Source organism: Dipodomys merriami, unplaced genomic scaffold (assembly GCF_024711535.1).
Source record: "Dipodomys merriami isolate MVZ:Mamm:240054 unplaced genomic scaffold, mDipMer1.0.p SCAF_970, whole genome shotgun sequence".
NCBI lineage: Eukaryota > Metazoa > Chordata > Mammalia > Rodentia > Heteromyidae > Dipodomys > Dipodomys merriami.
Genome location: NW_027206591.1, coordinates 44,731 through 60,792, shown reverse-complemented (window position 1 = coordinate 60,792; position 16,062 = coordinate 44,731). Strand labels below are relative to the sequence as shown.

The 16,062-nt window shown below is 58.1% G+C and overlaps 1 protein-coding gene across 1 annotated transcript in view; it reads left to right on the top strand.

The window, feature by feature from the left end:
* LOC138821996 (uncharacterized protein KIAA0930 homolog) overlaps positions 1-11,729 on the top strand; it is a 31,956-nt gene extending 20,227 nt beyond the window's left edge. Inside the window, exons 3-10 of the mRNA XM_070014497.1 lie at positions 1,268-1,396; positions 1,481-1,558; positions 1,856-1,957; positions 4,772-4,912; positions 5,299-5,490; positions 7,449-7,611; positions 9,966-10,124; positions 10,620-11,729. Of these exons, the coding sequence (XP_069870598.1) occupies positions 1,268-1,396; positions 1,481-1,558; positions 1,856-1,957; positions 4,772-4,912; positions 5,299-5,490; positions 7,449-7,611; positions 9,966-10,124; positions 10,620-10,660 (1,005 nt within the window). The 3' untranslated portion in view covers positions 10,661-11,729. The remainder of the gene's footprint in view (positions 1-1,267; positions 1,397-1,480; positions 1,559-1,855; positions 1,958-4,771; positions 4,913-5,298; positions 5,491-7,448; positions 7,612-9,965; positions 10,125-10,619) is intronic.
* The last annotated feature ends 4,333 nt before the right edge of the window (positions 11,730-16,062 follow it).

Sequence of the window (16,062 nt, the reverse complement as noted above, 5' to 3'; positions counted from 1 at the left end):
AGGACAAGAACATCCAAATGCCCCTGCAGGGGGCCACTGACACTCCTGTTGACACTAACAGCAATTTTGGGTACAGATTATCCTGAACCCACTCACTGGACACTAAAGTTCAGAGATTGCAACTTCCTGGTGGTGTTTTATCTTTTGATAGATTGCCTTGAGTAGAAGACATGCAGAAAAGAATGTGCAGACAAATGTCTGCACAGGACCCCAGCTTGAAAGTTTGTCTTTCCAGTGTGAGCACCAGGCTCACCAGAGCTCAGCATGACCCACATACCCGAGGCCCTTGGCCTCCTCCCTCCTCCAGGCAGGCTGACTTCCCTCCCCTGGGTGGGTGGTGCCGTAGGTCATTCATGTCCCTCTGCTGCTTACCTCCCTGTCGTCTTGGACGCAGGGGCTGTGGTTGGTCATCTGGCTGCTGCACGTCCCTCCCTCATGCGCGTGCTCCCGGCACGTTTTTGGATCTGTCTTTTGGGGGCACACTTTCCTGATGGAGAGGTTCTCTTTCCACTGTCCAGCGTGCTTTTCTTCAGGCGTTGAGCCAGCAGGGGCTTGCCGAGCACCTGCCACGAGCAGCACGGCCTCGTTGGGGCTGCATTCTCTGAACCTCAGGGGGATAAGTATGGGGAGGACAGGACCACAAAAGTGGAACCAAGCCAAGCAGCCATCTGTCCACAGCGGTGTGGGCAGTGGGGAGGCAGCCTCCCCCGTGTGACATCCAGCCTCCTGTGCCTCTTCATGGGGCTTAGCTCTGCATAGGCTTGTACCTACAAGAGGTCCCAGCATGGCCCAGCAGGAATTGGCGGGGGACCCTGTTGGGCCTTACTGTGACCCAGGGCTGGGGGCTGCTGGCCAGGATGGTTTGTATCCAGGTCTGCTTTTGACTTGTTATCGCCTTGGGTGCTCTGGTTTATCTTCGATGTGGGTGTCTTTTTGATTTGCAGTAAATTTGGTTTGCATCTGTTAGAGCAAGGTTTACGAGGCTTTGCTTGAAGGGTTGTTGTCAGTACAGAAGGACAGAAGGATGAACAGCCCAGACCTGGATGCCCCCCCTGGGAGCTCAGTAGATACTACGGCTGTCACTGTCCCAAAACACACCTGGGAAGTCTGTGGCCTTTCATCATCACAGCGCTTTGAAAGGCAGTTGCTCTCAGCCATTGTACAGACAGGAAAAGTGAGGTTTCAAGAGGAAAGGAGAGGAGGTCTGGGTCACAAATTGGGGAGTCAGGGAGTCCTCATTCATGCTCGTGCCTGTCCTGTGCCACAGGCTGAGGCCGAACCCGAGGTGGAAGTGGAGGTAGAGGTGTACCGACGGGACTCCAAGAAGCTCCCCGGCCTGGGAGACCCTGACATCGACTGGGAAGAAAGCGTCTGCCTGAATCTCATCCTGCAGAAGGTACAGACCAAGGGGGGAGGGGCCCACTCTGCCCTGTTCAGAGGACAGCAGCCCCTGTGCACACTGACCTGCGCTCTCTTCCAGCTGGACTACATGGTGACCTGTGCAGTGTGCACACGTGCCGACGGCGGGGACATCCACATCCACCGGAAGAAATCCCAGGTGAGCACCAGCCTCCTGCCTGCCAGCCTTCCGCCCCCTGAATCTGTGCTGGGAGACGTGTCTTCCTCCTCCTCCTCACTTCCCCGCCCCCAGGTGGGGGTGTGCTGCAGAGGTCCTTTCATCTCCTGGGGCCCTGGCCCCTGCAGGGAGCACACAGCCAGCTTACCCACACTGATGCCCAGTGCTCCTCCCGCTTCTGGCTGGCTCAGGGCACGGTGGCCCTATGACTTCTGAGGAGGGCTCTGGGCCTGCCTTGGCGGTGCCTCTCTTAGCCCTTAAAAATCTGTTTTCTTCCAGCAAGTGTTTGCATCCCCCAGTAAACACCCCATGGACAGCAAAGGGGAAGAGTCCAAGATGAGTTACCCTAACATCTTCTTCATGATTGACAGCTTCGAGGAGGTAAACTGCTTGTGCCCGGCTCTCCCCTTAGCTTCCCTTTCCGGAAGCTGAGAAGGAAGAGTCTAGATGAAGGCCAGTGTGGCTTATCCTCTTCCCAGTGTTCGGCTTGGGGCAGCCTTATTTCATACCTATACAATGAGTGTGGTGACTGACTGCCCTACATTCCTGTCAGGATCGATGGCCCAGGGAGTCCTGAGTGATAAAACACATCGTAAACTCCTACAGTAAATGCTCCCGGGGCAGGAGGAGCTTTACCATTGCGGCTGCTCTAGATGCTGCCTCAGGCCTGTGCTGACATGGAATCTGAGGTGTCAGATAGGGGTGGGGCTTCAGTTCTCCAGACTTGGACTGTGACTTGGGAAACATGGTGCTTCATGCAAGGGGGAGAAGCTGGCGGTCCCCTTCCCCGCATGGCCTTCCCGAGGCCCTGGAGGTGGTCTTTGAGCTTGCTTCTAGGCAATCAGGCCTCCTGGGAGGGTCCATACAGAAGCAGCATGTACTTTAGAGTCTCCTCTAGATCTGATGGTGCCTTGAAGCACTACTGACTTATTTACCTAGCTTGTATTTTGCTTTTGGCGACAAGATCTCATTATGTAGCCCACACTGGCCCTCAAATTTGAGATCCTGACAGGTACAGGCAGGACATGCTACTACGCCCACTCCAGTGTTTTTTTCTGATTGATTTATTCATACCAGGGTTTGAACTGAAGGACTTGCTAGGCAGATGCTTGACACTGTGTCTCTAGCCCCTAAGTGGAGTTTTCTTTAAAAAAATTTTTTTAAGTAGTAATACAAGGGGGTTTGAATCTAAAATGTCATTTCTGTGTATAGTGCACCTTGATCATGGTGCGCCTCCGCCATTCTCCTTCCCACCTACCTTATTCCCCCGCTTTCTTGTGTCCTAGTTCCATTTTCACACCGAGCATTGTGACTGTGTTTGTTCACAGTGTCTCATTCTGCTCATCCACTCCCCCCCAATACCATGACATGCTTCCGCTTCCTAATATTCATTTTGTTCAACTGTTAATTGACAGAGGTTGCTCTGTGGAAACCGCCCCTGCATACCTCACACTGTCCTCAGCTTGGTCATATGTGTGTGTGTCTATACACACATGTATATATGATTGTGTATGTGTTTGCACCTTTGTGTATATTTTAGGTCTGACTTCCACATATGGGAAAGCATGCACCCTCTGTCTCTCTGAGCTTACTTTACTTAGCATCATTTTTTTTCTTGGTCCATCCATTTTCTTGCAAATAACATCATACAATTTATCCTGATGGATGAATAATAAAATTCCACTGTGTACGCAGGGTGCTGGTGGCTCACACTTGTAATCCTTGACTACTCAGGAGGTCGAGATCTAAGGGTCACAGTTTGAAGTGGGGAAGGAAAGTTCAGAAGATTCTTTTTTTTTTTTTTTTTTTTTTGGGGTCCGGTCATGGGGCCTGAACTCTGGGCCTGGGCGCTGTCCCTCAGCTCTTCAGCTCAAGGCTAGCACTCTACCACTTGAGCCACAGCGCCACTTCCGGCTTTTTTCTTTTTGTTTATGTGGTGCTGAGGAATCGAACCCAGGGCCTCAGGCATGCAAGGCAAGCGCTCTACCACTCAGCCACCTTCCCAGCCCCAGAAGATTCTTATCTCCACTAAACTTCCATAAAAGCTGGAAGTGGAGCTGTGCTCAAGTAGTTGGGAGAGTGCTAGCCTTGAGCAAAGAAGCTCAGGGACAGTGTCCAGGCCCTGAGTTGAAGCCCCAGAAGGGGCACACAAACACACAAAAAAATTATTTTATACACACACACACACACACACACCACATTTTATTGATTGTAGAGCATCTGATTTGCTTCCATATCTTGGCAGCAACCAACATGGTTGTGCAGGTGTCTTTACAGTATCCTGACTTGTAATCTGTGTGAATGCCAAGAATGGTATTGCCAGATCATTGGGTAGTACTGTTTAGTGTTTTGATGAATCTCCATATTGGCTCCCATAATGGTTGTACTAATTTACATTCTACCAACAGTGTAATAGGGCTCCCCCTCCTCCTCACCCGACCCCTCCCCCAGCTTGCCCCACCTCCCAGCAGTATGGATTGTTTGTATTCTTTTTTTTTTTTTGTCGGTAGTGGGGCTTGAACTCTGGGCCTGGGCGCTGTCCCTCAGCTCATCAGCTCATCAGCTCAAGGCAAGCGCTCTACCACTTGAGCTACAGCGCCACTTCCGGTTTTCTGGTGATTTATTGGAGATAGGAGTCTCACGGTCTCTCCTGCCCGGGCTGGCTTTGAACCGCGATCCTCAGATCTCCTGAGTAGCTAGGATTACAGGCTTGAGCCACCAGCTCCCAGCTTTGTTTGTATTCTTGATAATAGTCATTGTAACTGAGATAAGATGAAATCCCAGTTTTATTTTGATCTTCATTTCCCTTACGGCCAGGGATGTTGTTAAGCATTTCTTTGTGTCTTTATTGGCCATTTTTTACTACTACTCCTGAGCAGTAGCTGCTTCTTTGTCCATTTATTAATTGGGTTAATGATTCTTTGGGGATTTAGCTTCTTAGGCTCCCTGTATAGTTTGCCTATTAGTCCCTTGTCAGATACGTGGCTGGTGAGGATCTTTCCCCGTCTGCAGGCCGTCTTCTCCGCTTCGCTTCGCTGTGCATAAGCCTCTTCCCTTGATGTGATCGCCATGTCAGTCTTCTGTTCTCATAATGGGGTTTTTGTAAGTGGTGGCTCCCAGCAGCCAGGCCAGGCTGCAGCTAATGTAGCTGCTGACACCGGCCGGCCCTGTCTCCTGTGTGTGTGCCTGTCTCAGGTGTTCAGCGACATGACTGTGGGGGAAGGAGAGATGGTCTGTGTGGAGCTGGTGGCCAGTGACAAAACCAACACGTTCCAGGGCGTCATCTTCCAGGGCTCCATCCGCTATGAAGCCCTCAAGAAGGTGTATGACAACCGCGTGAGTGTGGGGGGCTCCGCTCAGCAGCCCCAGCCCCTCTTTCCTTCCCGCGTCTGCGTGGTGACGGCCACCACTCCCGGTCCCCGCGGCTCCTCGGCACGCGTCCCCATGTCCTTTGATCCTGTGTTGGCCCCAGTTCCAGGCTGTCCCCGAGACGCCAGTGAGCACCTGGTCCTTGCGCTGTGCTTCCCTGGGAGGCGGCCGCCGGTGGCAGGGTGGTCTCCCCACTGTGAGTCCCGGCCATCTGCTGCCTGGCACTGGCAGCACTCCCGGTCCACTGGGGCGCACGCGGTCCCCAGGTCTCTTGGGTGCTTGCTCTGGCTGCTTGTGTCCCAAGGGAAAGGCCCACCCCCACCCCCACTCAGACCGGGTCCTGCCCACCACAGGTGAGTGTGGCCGCTCGCATGGCCCAGAAGATGTCGTTTGGCTTCTACAAGTACAACAACATGGAGTTCGTGCGCATGAAGGGCCCCCAGGGCAAGGGCCACGCGGAGATGGCAGTCAGCCGAGTTTCCACGGGCGACACGTCCCCCTGCGGGACTGAAGACTCCAGCCCGGCTTCTCCCATGCACGAGCGGGTAAGGACAGGGCAAGGGGAGGGGTCCGGTCTCCCTCATCCCACAGCCTCCGGGTGAGGCAGGACTCCTCCTCCCCCTCGGATGGGGCCACTGAGGTTCAGAGGAGCAGGTGCGTCCCTGAGCTGTGGCTGCAGCCAGGCCCTGGGTGCCTGCAGGGCAGACCCGTTCCCCAGCGTGGCTGTGTGAAGCCCCCTGGTGAGTCAGCGGGAGGACGACGCGTTAGCTTCCCTGCCATCCCGTGGGTTGGCCAGAGCGTACAAAGGCCCTGGGGCCACCAGGCTCATTCTCAGCACTGTCCCCTTGCTTCATAAACAGGGTGTTTTATCTGCTGGCAGCAGCCCCACAGGAGGATGTACCATCCTGCCCCTGATGTGAAAAGCCAGACACGGCCCTGGTCAGAGACTCCCCAGCTCAGCACGGGCTCCGCCCTGTTCCCTCCACCCCACGTGGGGAGCCAGCTCAGGCCACCTCCAGCCCAGAAGCTTGGCCTGGGCTGGGTTGCAGGCCCAGGACCTAGGCAAGGGAAGGTTCTCTGCCTGCTGGCTGTTTTGTCTCCTTAGAAAGGGGCTGCTCAGGTCCTGGAAAGCACTGGAAAAGTAGCTAACGGACCTTCCAGGCCTTGTCTACGAGAGACATGGTGACCAGGGCCCAGTTCGAGGGAGCTGCCAGGTCCTGAGCCTCCATTCTCTCGTGGTGAACTGCGGGCGTCACGCACGGTGCGGGGTTGCTGTGTGCCGTCCAGCTGACGGGAGAGGGCGTGGGCACAAGGGATCCGCTGCTGTCCCCTGTGCGCAGGAAGGTTTCAACCCTGGGAGTCTCCAGGAGGCCGGACAGCGTTTTGTTGTGTTCTTCTCTCTTCTGCCTGTCTTTCTGATTTCTTCATCGTCTGTGAATGCTGTTGTGTAAGCCACACGAAAGCAAGCCTTGCTAGCGTTTGGGAGCTGGCTGCGAGGGCCGGCCAGGCCTCACATTTCTGAGCCCATTCTGCCCCCACCTCCTCAGGACGCGCACTGCCCTCGTGAGGAGAGGAGGCGCGGGGCCTCGGCCTGGCCTGGCCGCGGCTGGGGGAGATGGCTGGGCCCCAGGGGGCAGGGAGGCCCCAGGGCCAGGGGAGGAAGTCGCTTGCTCACTGTCCTGAGCAAGTGCTGGTGCCCAGTGCAGGACACTGCAGACTGTGCATTGAGGTTTTTGGTGTTTTTGATCTTTTAAACCCTTCCCTGGCTGGTGGGAGGACGCCTGGAGCCCAGCAGCCGCGGGATCTCGGTGGAGGTGGAGGTCGAGCTGTCTCAGTCCCAGCTCGTCTCGCTGCTCTGATTCTTGTTTGCGTGGGGAGGAGGGAGGAGATGGGCCAAGTTCCCTCTTCCTGGAACGCCCTTCCCCCCCTTCTTCACCTGGCGAACTCCTCCTCGTCCTTCAAGACCCAGCTCAAGCCGCACCTTCTCCAGGAAGCGCACCCTTATTCCCAGGCTGCTGTTGCTTCCTGCCTCTGTGCTCTGTTTGCCTGTCTCGTCTCAGCAGCCAGCCTGCTGTCTGTGGTGGTCCCTTGCTAATTCGCTTGGCCCCAGAAGACTGTGAGCTCCTTGTGGGCAGGGACCTGCCCCCTGCGTGTCTGTCTGTGCCCCCGACCCTGAGTGGATGGAGAAAGTTTAGTGAACAGAGCAAAAGGCGCTCCAAAGAGCTGCCCAAGGTCGAGAGCCAATAGTCTTAAGACCAAAGGCCTGGGAAGGGGAGGGAGTGGCCTGTGGGCCGGGCGGTGCAGACCTGGGGGGCGGCCTGGGAGGCGGAAGATGGCGTGCGGGCCTCTGCCGTGCTGCGGCTGTGGATCCCGCTTGTTCCCGGGGCTGAGGTGGGCCAGAGCGGCCTGTGCCCGGAGCCCCTTCCCCCAGAGCTCCGCTGGCCGGGCAGCGCGGGCACACTCAGCCGCTCTGGCGCCTCTTGACTTGGACTCCTTGTTCCAGGTGACCTCCTTCAGCACCCCCCCCACCCCAGAGCGGGGCAGCCGGCCCACCTTCTTCTCGCCCTCCCTCAAGAGGAAGCTGCCCCGGAGCCGCATGGCCGAGATGAAGAAGTCCCACTCCGCCAACGACAGCGAGGAGCTCTTTCGGGAGGACGACGGTGGAGGTGATGCCAAGGGACGCCTGCCCCCGCCCCCTCCCCTGCCCTCCCTCTGCCCCCCTCCCCCGTCCCCTCTCCCCTGCCCCCTCCCCCGCCCCCTTCCCCTGCCCTCCTCTCCCCTGCCCCCCTCCCCTGCCCCCCTCCCGTGCCCTCCTCTCCCCTATGCCCCTCCCCTGCCCCCTCCCCTGCCCTCCCTCTGCCCCCCTCCCCTGCCTCCTCTCCCCTGTCCCCCTCCCGTGCCCTCCTCTCCCCTGCCCCCCTCCCCTGCCTCCTCTCCCCTGCCCCCTTCCCCTGCCCCCTCCCCTGCCCCTTCCCCTGCCGCCCCCTCCCCTGCCCCCCTCTCCCCTGCCCCCTCTCTCCTGTCCCCCCTCCCCTGCCCTCCTCTCCCCTGCCACCCTCTCTCCTGCCCCCCTCTCCCCTGCCCACCTCTCCCCTGTCCCCTCTGCCCTGCCCCCCTCTCCCCTGCCCTCCTCTCCTCTGTTCCCTCTCCCTTCCCTCCTCTCCCCTGTACCCCTCCCCTCCGCCCCCTCCCCTGTCCCCTCCCCTCCCCCTCTTCCCTGCCCCCCTCCCCTTCCCCCCTCCCCTGTCCCCCCTCTCCCCTGTCCCTTTCTCCCGTCCCCCCTCCCCTGCTCCCTTTTCCCCTATCCTCCTCCCCCTACCCCCTCTCTCCTGACTCTTTTCCCTTGCCTGCCCCCTCTCCCCTGTCTAGACTGGCAGCTTTCATTTCTGGTTTGGCCACTCGTTCAACAGCACTCAGACAGTCAGTCCATGCACAGGCCAATCTGGGACCTGGGACAGGGAAGTCCTGCCTCGAGGAGCCCTTTTCCCATGGGCACAGCACCTGCCCCTTGCCCCGCCCCCAGGGTTCAGAGGTCTCTGGAGTTTTCTGGTGCCTCATCAAGAAAGGCTGCTTTTGAGGCTGCAGCTGGTACGCAGCAGGGAGCTCTGGTTTGGCTTCCTGCTCCTGTGCCTTCGCCACTGTCTTGGGCCAGTTCTTTCTCAAGAACTTTCTGTTGTGAGCATCCTTCAGGCTGCCTGGCCCATCTCTGGGCCCGGGGCTGCCTGTTCTCTGTGGGCTTTACTGCCGCGTGTCCTCTCTGGCCTCAGCCTGTGGTCTAGGTGTCTGCCCACAGGTCCGGAAATCCTCTGCACATCTGCCCTTCCCAGCGTCCTGGCAGTGGTCAGTGCCGCTGCAGATGGGTTCGGAGTCCTCAGTCCCATGAGCCAGGGCAGCGCTGCCCACTCAAACACCTGGGTGGAAAGTAGACTTTGGGAACAGGCTCGAGACTCTGATGGACTCGGCTGGCCAGGATGGACCAGCTGAGTCTGATGGACCCTTGCTGTCCTTGGAACAGCCTGGTGCCTCTCTGGCTCTGAGTGTGTGTGTGTGTGTTGAACAAATGTGAGAGAAGGCTCCCTTAATGGCCCAGGCCAGGCCCTGAGCGAGGCCCTGGTGGGAGAGGTGGCAGTCACCGTCCTCACCCAGGAGTCCTGAGGAGAAGCTGGGGCCGTGGGGCCTGGAGACACTGGCTGCAGCCCTGACCCTCCCTGCATGGCCTCGGCCTCCCTCCCCACAGCGCTGGCATGTGGTCTGAGTGCTGCCCCCTGCAGACAGGGCTGTTATAAAACCACCCCCCGCATGTCCAGATGGGTAGCAACGTGCTGGTAGCCACCTGGGTCTGCCTTCCCAGGGAGGCCCCCTGGCTATGGGACTGCGTGACAGCTGTGGTTCCAGGCCTACTGAACCCCTGCTCTGACCTGGGTCTGCCTTCCCAGGGAGGCCCCCTGGCTATGGGACTGCGTGACAGCTATGGTTCCAGGCCTACTGAACCCCTGCTCTGACCTGCCAGGGCCCAATTCCAGTACCAGGCATCACAAACCCACCAAGAGACTCTGACTTTGGACAGAGAAGCAGGGAGCAGAGGCCCTGCAGAGGCGGCAGGGGGAGGGGTGCAGCGGCAGGGGGAGGGGTGCAGCGGCAGGGGGAGGAGTACAGCGGCAGGGGGAGGGGGTGCAGCGGCAGGGGGAGGGATGCAGCAGCAGGGGGAGGGGTGCAGTGGCAGGGGGAGGGGGTGCAGCGGCAGGGGGAGGGGTGCAGCGGCAGGGGAGGGGTGCAGCGGCAGGGGGAGGGTACAGCTGCAGGGGGAGCAGGGGGAGGGGTGCAGTGGCAGGGGGAGGGGGTGCAGCGGTTGGAGGCAAGGGGGCTGCTGTTCCTGGGTGCACTGGTTTCCTGGGCGGGGGGGGGGAGGGGGAGGTGGGGGGGGCATTCTTAGGGAGCTCTGGGCCACAACCAAAGGGGTATTGGCCAAGAATGAGAGCTTTTCTCTGCTGCACCCCCAACTTGGCCTTCTTCCCTGCAGCCGATCTACACAATGCAACCAACCTGCGGTCTCGGTCCCTGTCTGGCACGGGGCGGTCGCTGGTCGGGTCCTGGCTGAAGCTAAGCCGAGCTGACGGGAATTTCCTTCTCTATGCACACTTGACCTACGTCACTTTGCCGCTGCATCGGATCTTAACAGGTAATGAGGCCGGCTTCGGGGCAGCGCTGGGGCTGCCGTGGGGTTCCTTGTGGGCTTGGCTCTCCGAACCAGTAGTCTGCTCTGGACCCTGCCTGGGGCCCTCGCTGCTCCCTCCCGCACCATCCCAGGCCCCGCCGCCGCCCCTGGCCTTCATCCTCAGGGCTGGGTCCTGTGTATTCCTGTTCCCCTGGGGGTCTCTCCTGCTTGGCCTCAGCTGGGCTTTGCAGGACCCCAGCCGATCGCCTGTCTGTGTTAGGGTAAGTTTGGAATGTAGGGTTGCAGGGGACCGGCTTGGGGTGTGTGTCTGCAGCTCTGTGAGGTCTTAGCAGAGGTGTCCAGGCCACAGCAGCTCCCTCCCCAAGCGTCAGCCCAGGCATGTGGCTCGGGCATGGTGGTCTGGCATGGCGGCTCAGGCACGGTGGTGGCTCAGGTACGGTGGCCACCCGAGCACAGCGGCTTGAGTTTCTTTGTTCTGCCTCCTTCCCGCCGCCCTAGACATCCTGGAAGTACGGCAGAAACCCATCCTGATGACCTAATGTGCGCAGAGCCTGCGGAGCCCCGGCCCGCCTGGCCCTGGGAATGCTGCCAAGTGCCTACCTGCCACCGCCACCAAGGTCTTCTGTAACGAGCCAGCGCCAGCGCCGCAGCCAGGCAGGGCCACTCGACTCCTGGGGCCTGGGCCAACTCCATGAACACCAGCCCAAACTGAAGTGCCTCGTCCTCCTCCCTGCTGGCTCTGCACCCCCCGTGCCCACCCCCGGCACCCCAGCCCATTTGCAAAGAGCCTTCTGCACCCAACGAGGGTCGGAGACACCAAGAGGCCGGTGCCCCACTCGGGCCCTCAGTGAGCCAGACTGTCCATGTCGGGGGTTTGTAACGTGGTACTGATGACGTGTGTCCAAGTCGGCCCCACCTCCCGCCCTACTTACCACTTTTGTCATGGTTTGTCACCATGGGGAGTCTGGTGGCTTTGCCCTGGGCTGTGAATACCTCTCCCCACGGCAGGTCCAGCCAGATCAGCCTCGAGCTGAGCACACAGGCCCCGATCCTTCCAGAATGGCCTTTTGCTTCCAGCCAAAGAACACCGCCAACACACACCTCCAGTCCCAGGACACCCTGCTCCGGCCTTGGCGGCCGAGCCAGAGTGTGCATTCTAAGGGCAAGTGGAGATCTGGTAGCAGGCAGAATGGGACCTGTGCTGCGGGGGCTGATGTGTGCTGGGGTTGGATCTGCCCTGGAGGGCTCTGGGCCAGGCATTTCCTCTCCCTCCCGCTTCCTCCAGCCTGTGTCCCCTGGCCGGGGCGCAGGCCAGGCACAGACAGAGGCGCCGCTGAGCCGCGCGGAAGCACTGAGCCGGCCGCCGGCCCGGCCGGGGCCTAGCAGCGTGCGCTCAGGAGCCGAGGCCCCTCTTACCAACCGGAATCCACTGGAAGCTGGGCCTTACATTGCTGGGCTCCGGCAGCGTGTGCAGAGATCCCTTGTGGGCAGAGGAGGGAGCAGGAGCCTGCTCTCCCGTGGCCACTCTGCCTGCTCCAGAAATGGGGACTGCTTTGGGCCTTTCTCGAGATTTTGTATGTTGTTATTAAAAACAAGCTATTGCATTTCGTTCTGCCTCAGTCTGCCCACCTGTAAATGGGGCTGATACCACCTACCTCACTGAAGTCTCCAGGGCTTTGTGCACCACCGCCAAGGAGTGGTCACAGCCATCTCCAGCTTAGATTGGGCCCTCGGAGGCCCCACTCCCGGCCCGGCCCGCTGTGTGTGCCTGCTGCGTCACTTGTGGTGGGTGGGGCCCGTCCTGCTCAGGCCACGCCACCTCCCGGCTCCATCAGGGTCCTGTGGCCAGTGACTGCAGGCCGCAGAGTTGGGTCCTGCCCAGGGTGTCCGAGCAGAGCGCTCTGGGCACCACTGGTTCTGCGGTGCCGCCACCATGTGTGGCCAGCGCCAAACGGCTTCCGGACCTTGCCTCCCTGGACTGCCTGGGAGCTCAGGAGGAACATAGTCCTGACCAGTCTCCCTGGGAGGGCGGGGTGGTCCAGGCCTGGCAGCAATGCAGTGGCCCCTGCATGCACGGAACGAGAAGCCTCCAGGGCGCCTGTGGAGCCAGGTCCAGCCCCGAGGCTCCGCCGGGCACTCCTGGCTGGGCCCAGGAAGGGCTGGCTCTCTGTAAGATGGGGGTGATTGTGGGGTCAGGTGCAGGAATGTGAGGATGTGCTACCCAGGGACATCCCTCGGGATTGGATCACAATGTGTGGCGCCTGTGACGGGCGGCCTATCCCAGACGTCCAGGGAGCGCTGATGCTGCCGCTGAGGAAACAGTGGGGCTACGAGGCGCAGTGGCTCCAGTCAAGCTGGACGTGAGGCCCTGCCACGGCCAGACCACTCAGCGCTGCCGCACACGTGGCCAGACGCTCAGCTGCGTCTACCTTTCTCAGTCTTTAAATTCTTCTCCAGGTAGCACTTCTGGTCCTGAGTGTGAGATTTGCTCGCAGGCACTCGATAACTAGACTGTGAGCTGTCACTTTTAAGTTTGCTTTTCAAAGTACTGACATCAGCCAAAAAGTGATAGAGAGCTGGGCATGGTGTGCCCAGCACAGCGGCGGGGAGGGGGAGGGGGAGGGGGAGGGGGGCCAGCCTGGGTTGTCTAGTGAGACTTTGTCCTAAAATGGTTTTCTGAAGCAGGACTCAGAGATCTGGTGCTGACACAGATTTGCTCCCTGAAGGCCGGCTCTGGCTTTCCTGGGGACACAGCTGTCTCCTGTACAAGGTGAGGGTGACGAAGAAGGCATGCCCAGACACGCCTGCCGTGAGAACTGGAATGAATTCCCTAGCAGGAAATGTCGCTATCAGTTTATGGGACACAGAGAGGAAAACCATGTTCGTTCTGATGTCCTCTTGTTTTGTTTGTTTTAGAAGAAAGTCACAGTTTATCAGTGTTTCCGCTTAGACCTTTCAACACTTGTTGGCTCAGAAAGGCTCATCCCGCAGAGGCTCCGTCAGCCGGGTCATGGGGAAGTAGCCCAGAGGATGGGAAGCAGCAGAGCCTCCATGGCCCTGTCCGGCCTGCCCTGGCTGGCATGTAGACACCTGGAGGACTGACGGGCTCACGGAGCTTCTGGTTAACAGAGGTGGGAACAGGAAGGTGCGTTTCTGTGCTTGCAGCCAGCGCCAAGCATCTGTTTCAGACGTTCCAGTCATCAACTAGCTAGAAGACTTAGGTAAATGCAGGCAAAGCTTTGTTCTCATTCAAAGACCTTCCAGTTCCTCTACTGACAGTGCACCCTAGTGATTGAAACCCAGATGTAGGTATTTGGCAGTGTCCTGGTGGTTTTAAATGGCTGGTTAAAGCCAGGCACCGGTGGCTCGCGCCTATAATCGTAGCTATGCAGGAGGCTGAGATCTGAGGATCGTGGTTCAGAGCCATCCCTGGCACGAAAGTCCGTGAGACTCTTATCTCCAATAAATCACTCCAAAAACTGGAAGTGGTGCTGTGGCTCAAGTGGTAGAGCGCAAACCTTAAGCTGAAGAACTCAGGGACAGTGCTCAGACCTAGAGTTCAAGCCCCATGCTCGACAAAAAAAAAAAAAAAAAAAAAAGTTAAAAAAAAAAAAAGCTGGTTAAAATCTTTAGGGGTGTTGGCAATGGTGGCTTATGACTGTAAACCTAGCTACTCAGGAGGCTGAGATCTGAGGATTACGGTTTGAAGCTAACCCAGACAGAAAATTCTGTGACTCATCTCCAGTTAACCACCAGAAAAGCTAGGAATGGAGCTGTGTCTTAAGTGGTAGTGTTAGCCTTGAGCAAAAAAATATTCAGGGACTTCAATTTAAGCCCCAGGACTGGTGTGCATGCATGCATGTGCGCACACACACACACACACCCTAGACATCTTTAGGGGCTCCCAGGACCGGAGCAAGCCTGCCAGCCTGCAATGGAATTCAGCGGCTGTCACCGCTGTAATTGTTTGCTGAGGCTGCCTCTGTGTAAGAAGGCAAAATAGCTTCTGGTAAACCTGGCCTTCTAACACAATAAGGACGAGCTAGGGCCTGATCTTGAATGAAAGTAGCCTTTGGAGGCTCCGCTCATCTCAAAGGGAGAGCTGCTCATAGGCCAGGTGGCTCCATGCCCTGCAGGGAGAGGACTGGGAGACCCCTTCCTTTCTTTCTACTACCTGGTTTGGTACAGACACGACCTGACCTGGCCCTCTGTGGAGAAGGCTCCTGACAGCCACCACGCGCCGTGTGCAGCATCTGCTGGAGAAGCCCCGGCGCTGGGCGCCCTGTGGCCGGGGCTGGCTGGTTTAGAGTTGCAGCAGGAAGAGCCCCAGGAGCGAAGGAAGCCTGGGTGTGCAGCTCTGTGTTTACAGTTTCGGATGGGGGGGGGAGCGGGGGGAGTCAGCCAACAGACAGATCGCAGGCCAAGTCCTCCAGTGCCGCCTCCCGCTGCCTCAGTCTTGCCTTCTCTGGGCCTCTCTTCCTAATCCACAGGTTTCAGTACAAGTAGTGAGCCCTTGTGGTTTCCAGACACCCTGTGTGGAAGGTAAAGATCTACAGACAACGTTGAGGCCTACCTTGGGAATTCTGTGAAAATACATTGGCACAAACACCATGATGGTGTACATTGAATATATTAGTGTGCTGATTGCCAGTGGCAGTCCCATACAATGATGTACCACCAACGGATGCCATCTTCCACGTCTACAACAAACCATCATGAGGTCGCATTGGTGCTCAGCTATTCTCGATGCGTTTTGATTTCGCTGCTTTGGAAATTCGCTTTGATACTGGATGCTCAGCTTATTTTCCCTTCTGGTTTCCTCCTAGTCTGTACCTAGTTTTTTTTTTTTCCTATTCTACCCATTTCAGCTTCATTGCAGACATTAAAGCAAAACAGTAGTAAAATGATTGAATTTTAATGAAGTTTTCTTTTGAAACGTTTACACGAAGTACTGTTTTGACACCAAAAAATGTTGGCGGCTGATGATGTGACCTGTGCTGTGTCTGGCGTAGCCGGAGGGCCCCGAGTGCCCGCCCTGCCGCTCCTGCCGCTCCTGCCGCTCTGTAGGCTGCTGAAGGCGCGCGCCAGAGCTGTCGGTCTGCTCAGGCTGGGGAGAGCCAGAAGGCCACCATGTGGCCACACGGACTCCTCATGCCACCAGGGGACGAAAGGCCACCAGCAGGGAGTTAGAGAGAGCGGTAACTGATGCAGCCAGGTCTCAAGATCATCTTGGTGTCCCGCCTGACCTCTTGTTAAGACCTTTTAAAACTGTGGCCTGCAGTGTGTTCAGGGAGGAGCCTGCCTTGGAGGCCTCATTCCTGTTACTCTCAGGTCTTGGCTTCTTACCCATGTGGCTTCTCAGAGTTCTTGTCACCCGCCTAGAGCCGGTGCTCATGGGAGGGAAATGTGACCGACCCCGCCCATTGCATACATCCATGTTGCCTGGAGCCCCGCTGTAACTGCGTGATGTGGAAGCGCGGGAACGGGCTGGTGGAGGAGGGGCTCCGCCTCCCGGCAGCCTCCACGGAAGCCGCCCTAGCCAGATGTTTCTTTCCTCTGTGTGATGCAAGGCTTTCACTTTGGAATCTTCCTTTAATAAAACAATTAGGTTGCTCAGTTTGAAGTAATCATGATTTTTAGTGAACGTTGATTATGTTTGAATGCAGTTTTGCTCCAAGGACTAGCCAGTTCCACACCAGAGTGGTTCTATTATGGAGAGAGCCCACACAGCGCCAGGACGCCGCAGAGCCAGGCGGTGTGCCCGGGAGCCAGGCACAGGCTTGGCATCTGGCCCAAGGCTGGATTTCTCCCCAGGAAGCGAGACGGGGTTGGGAGCCGAGGCTGCTTACTGGGTCTGCCCCTGTGGGACGGCCCGTGCCAGCCCGGTGGCTGGGGCAGTCTTTTGGGATGCAGCCAGGGGTGATGCTGGTGCGGCTGTGGG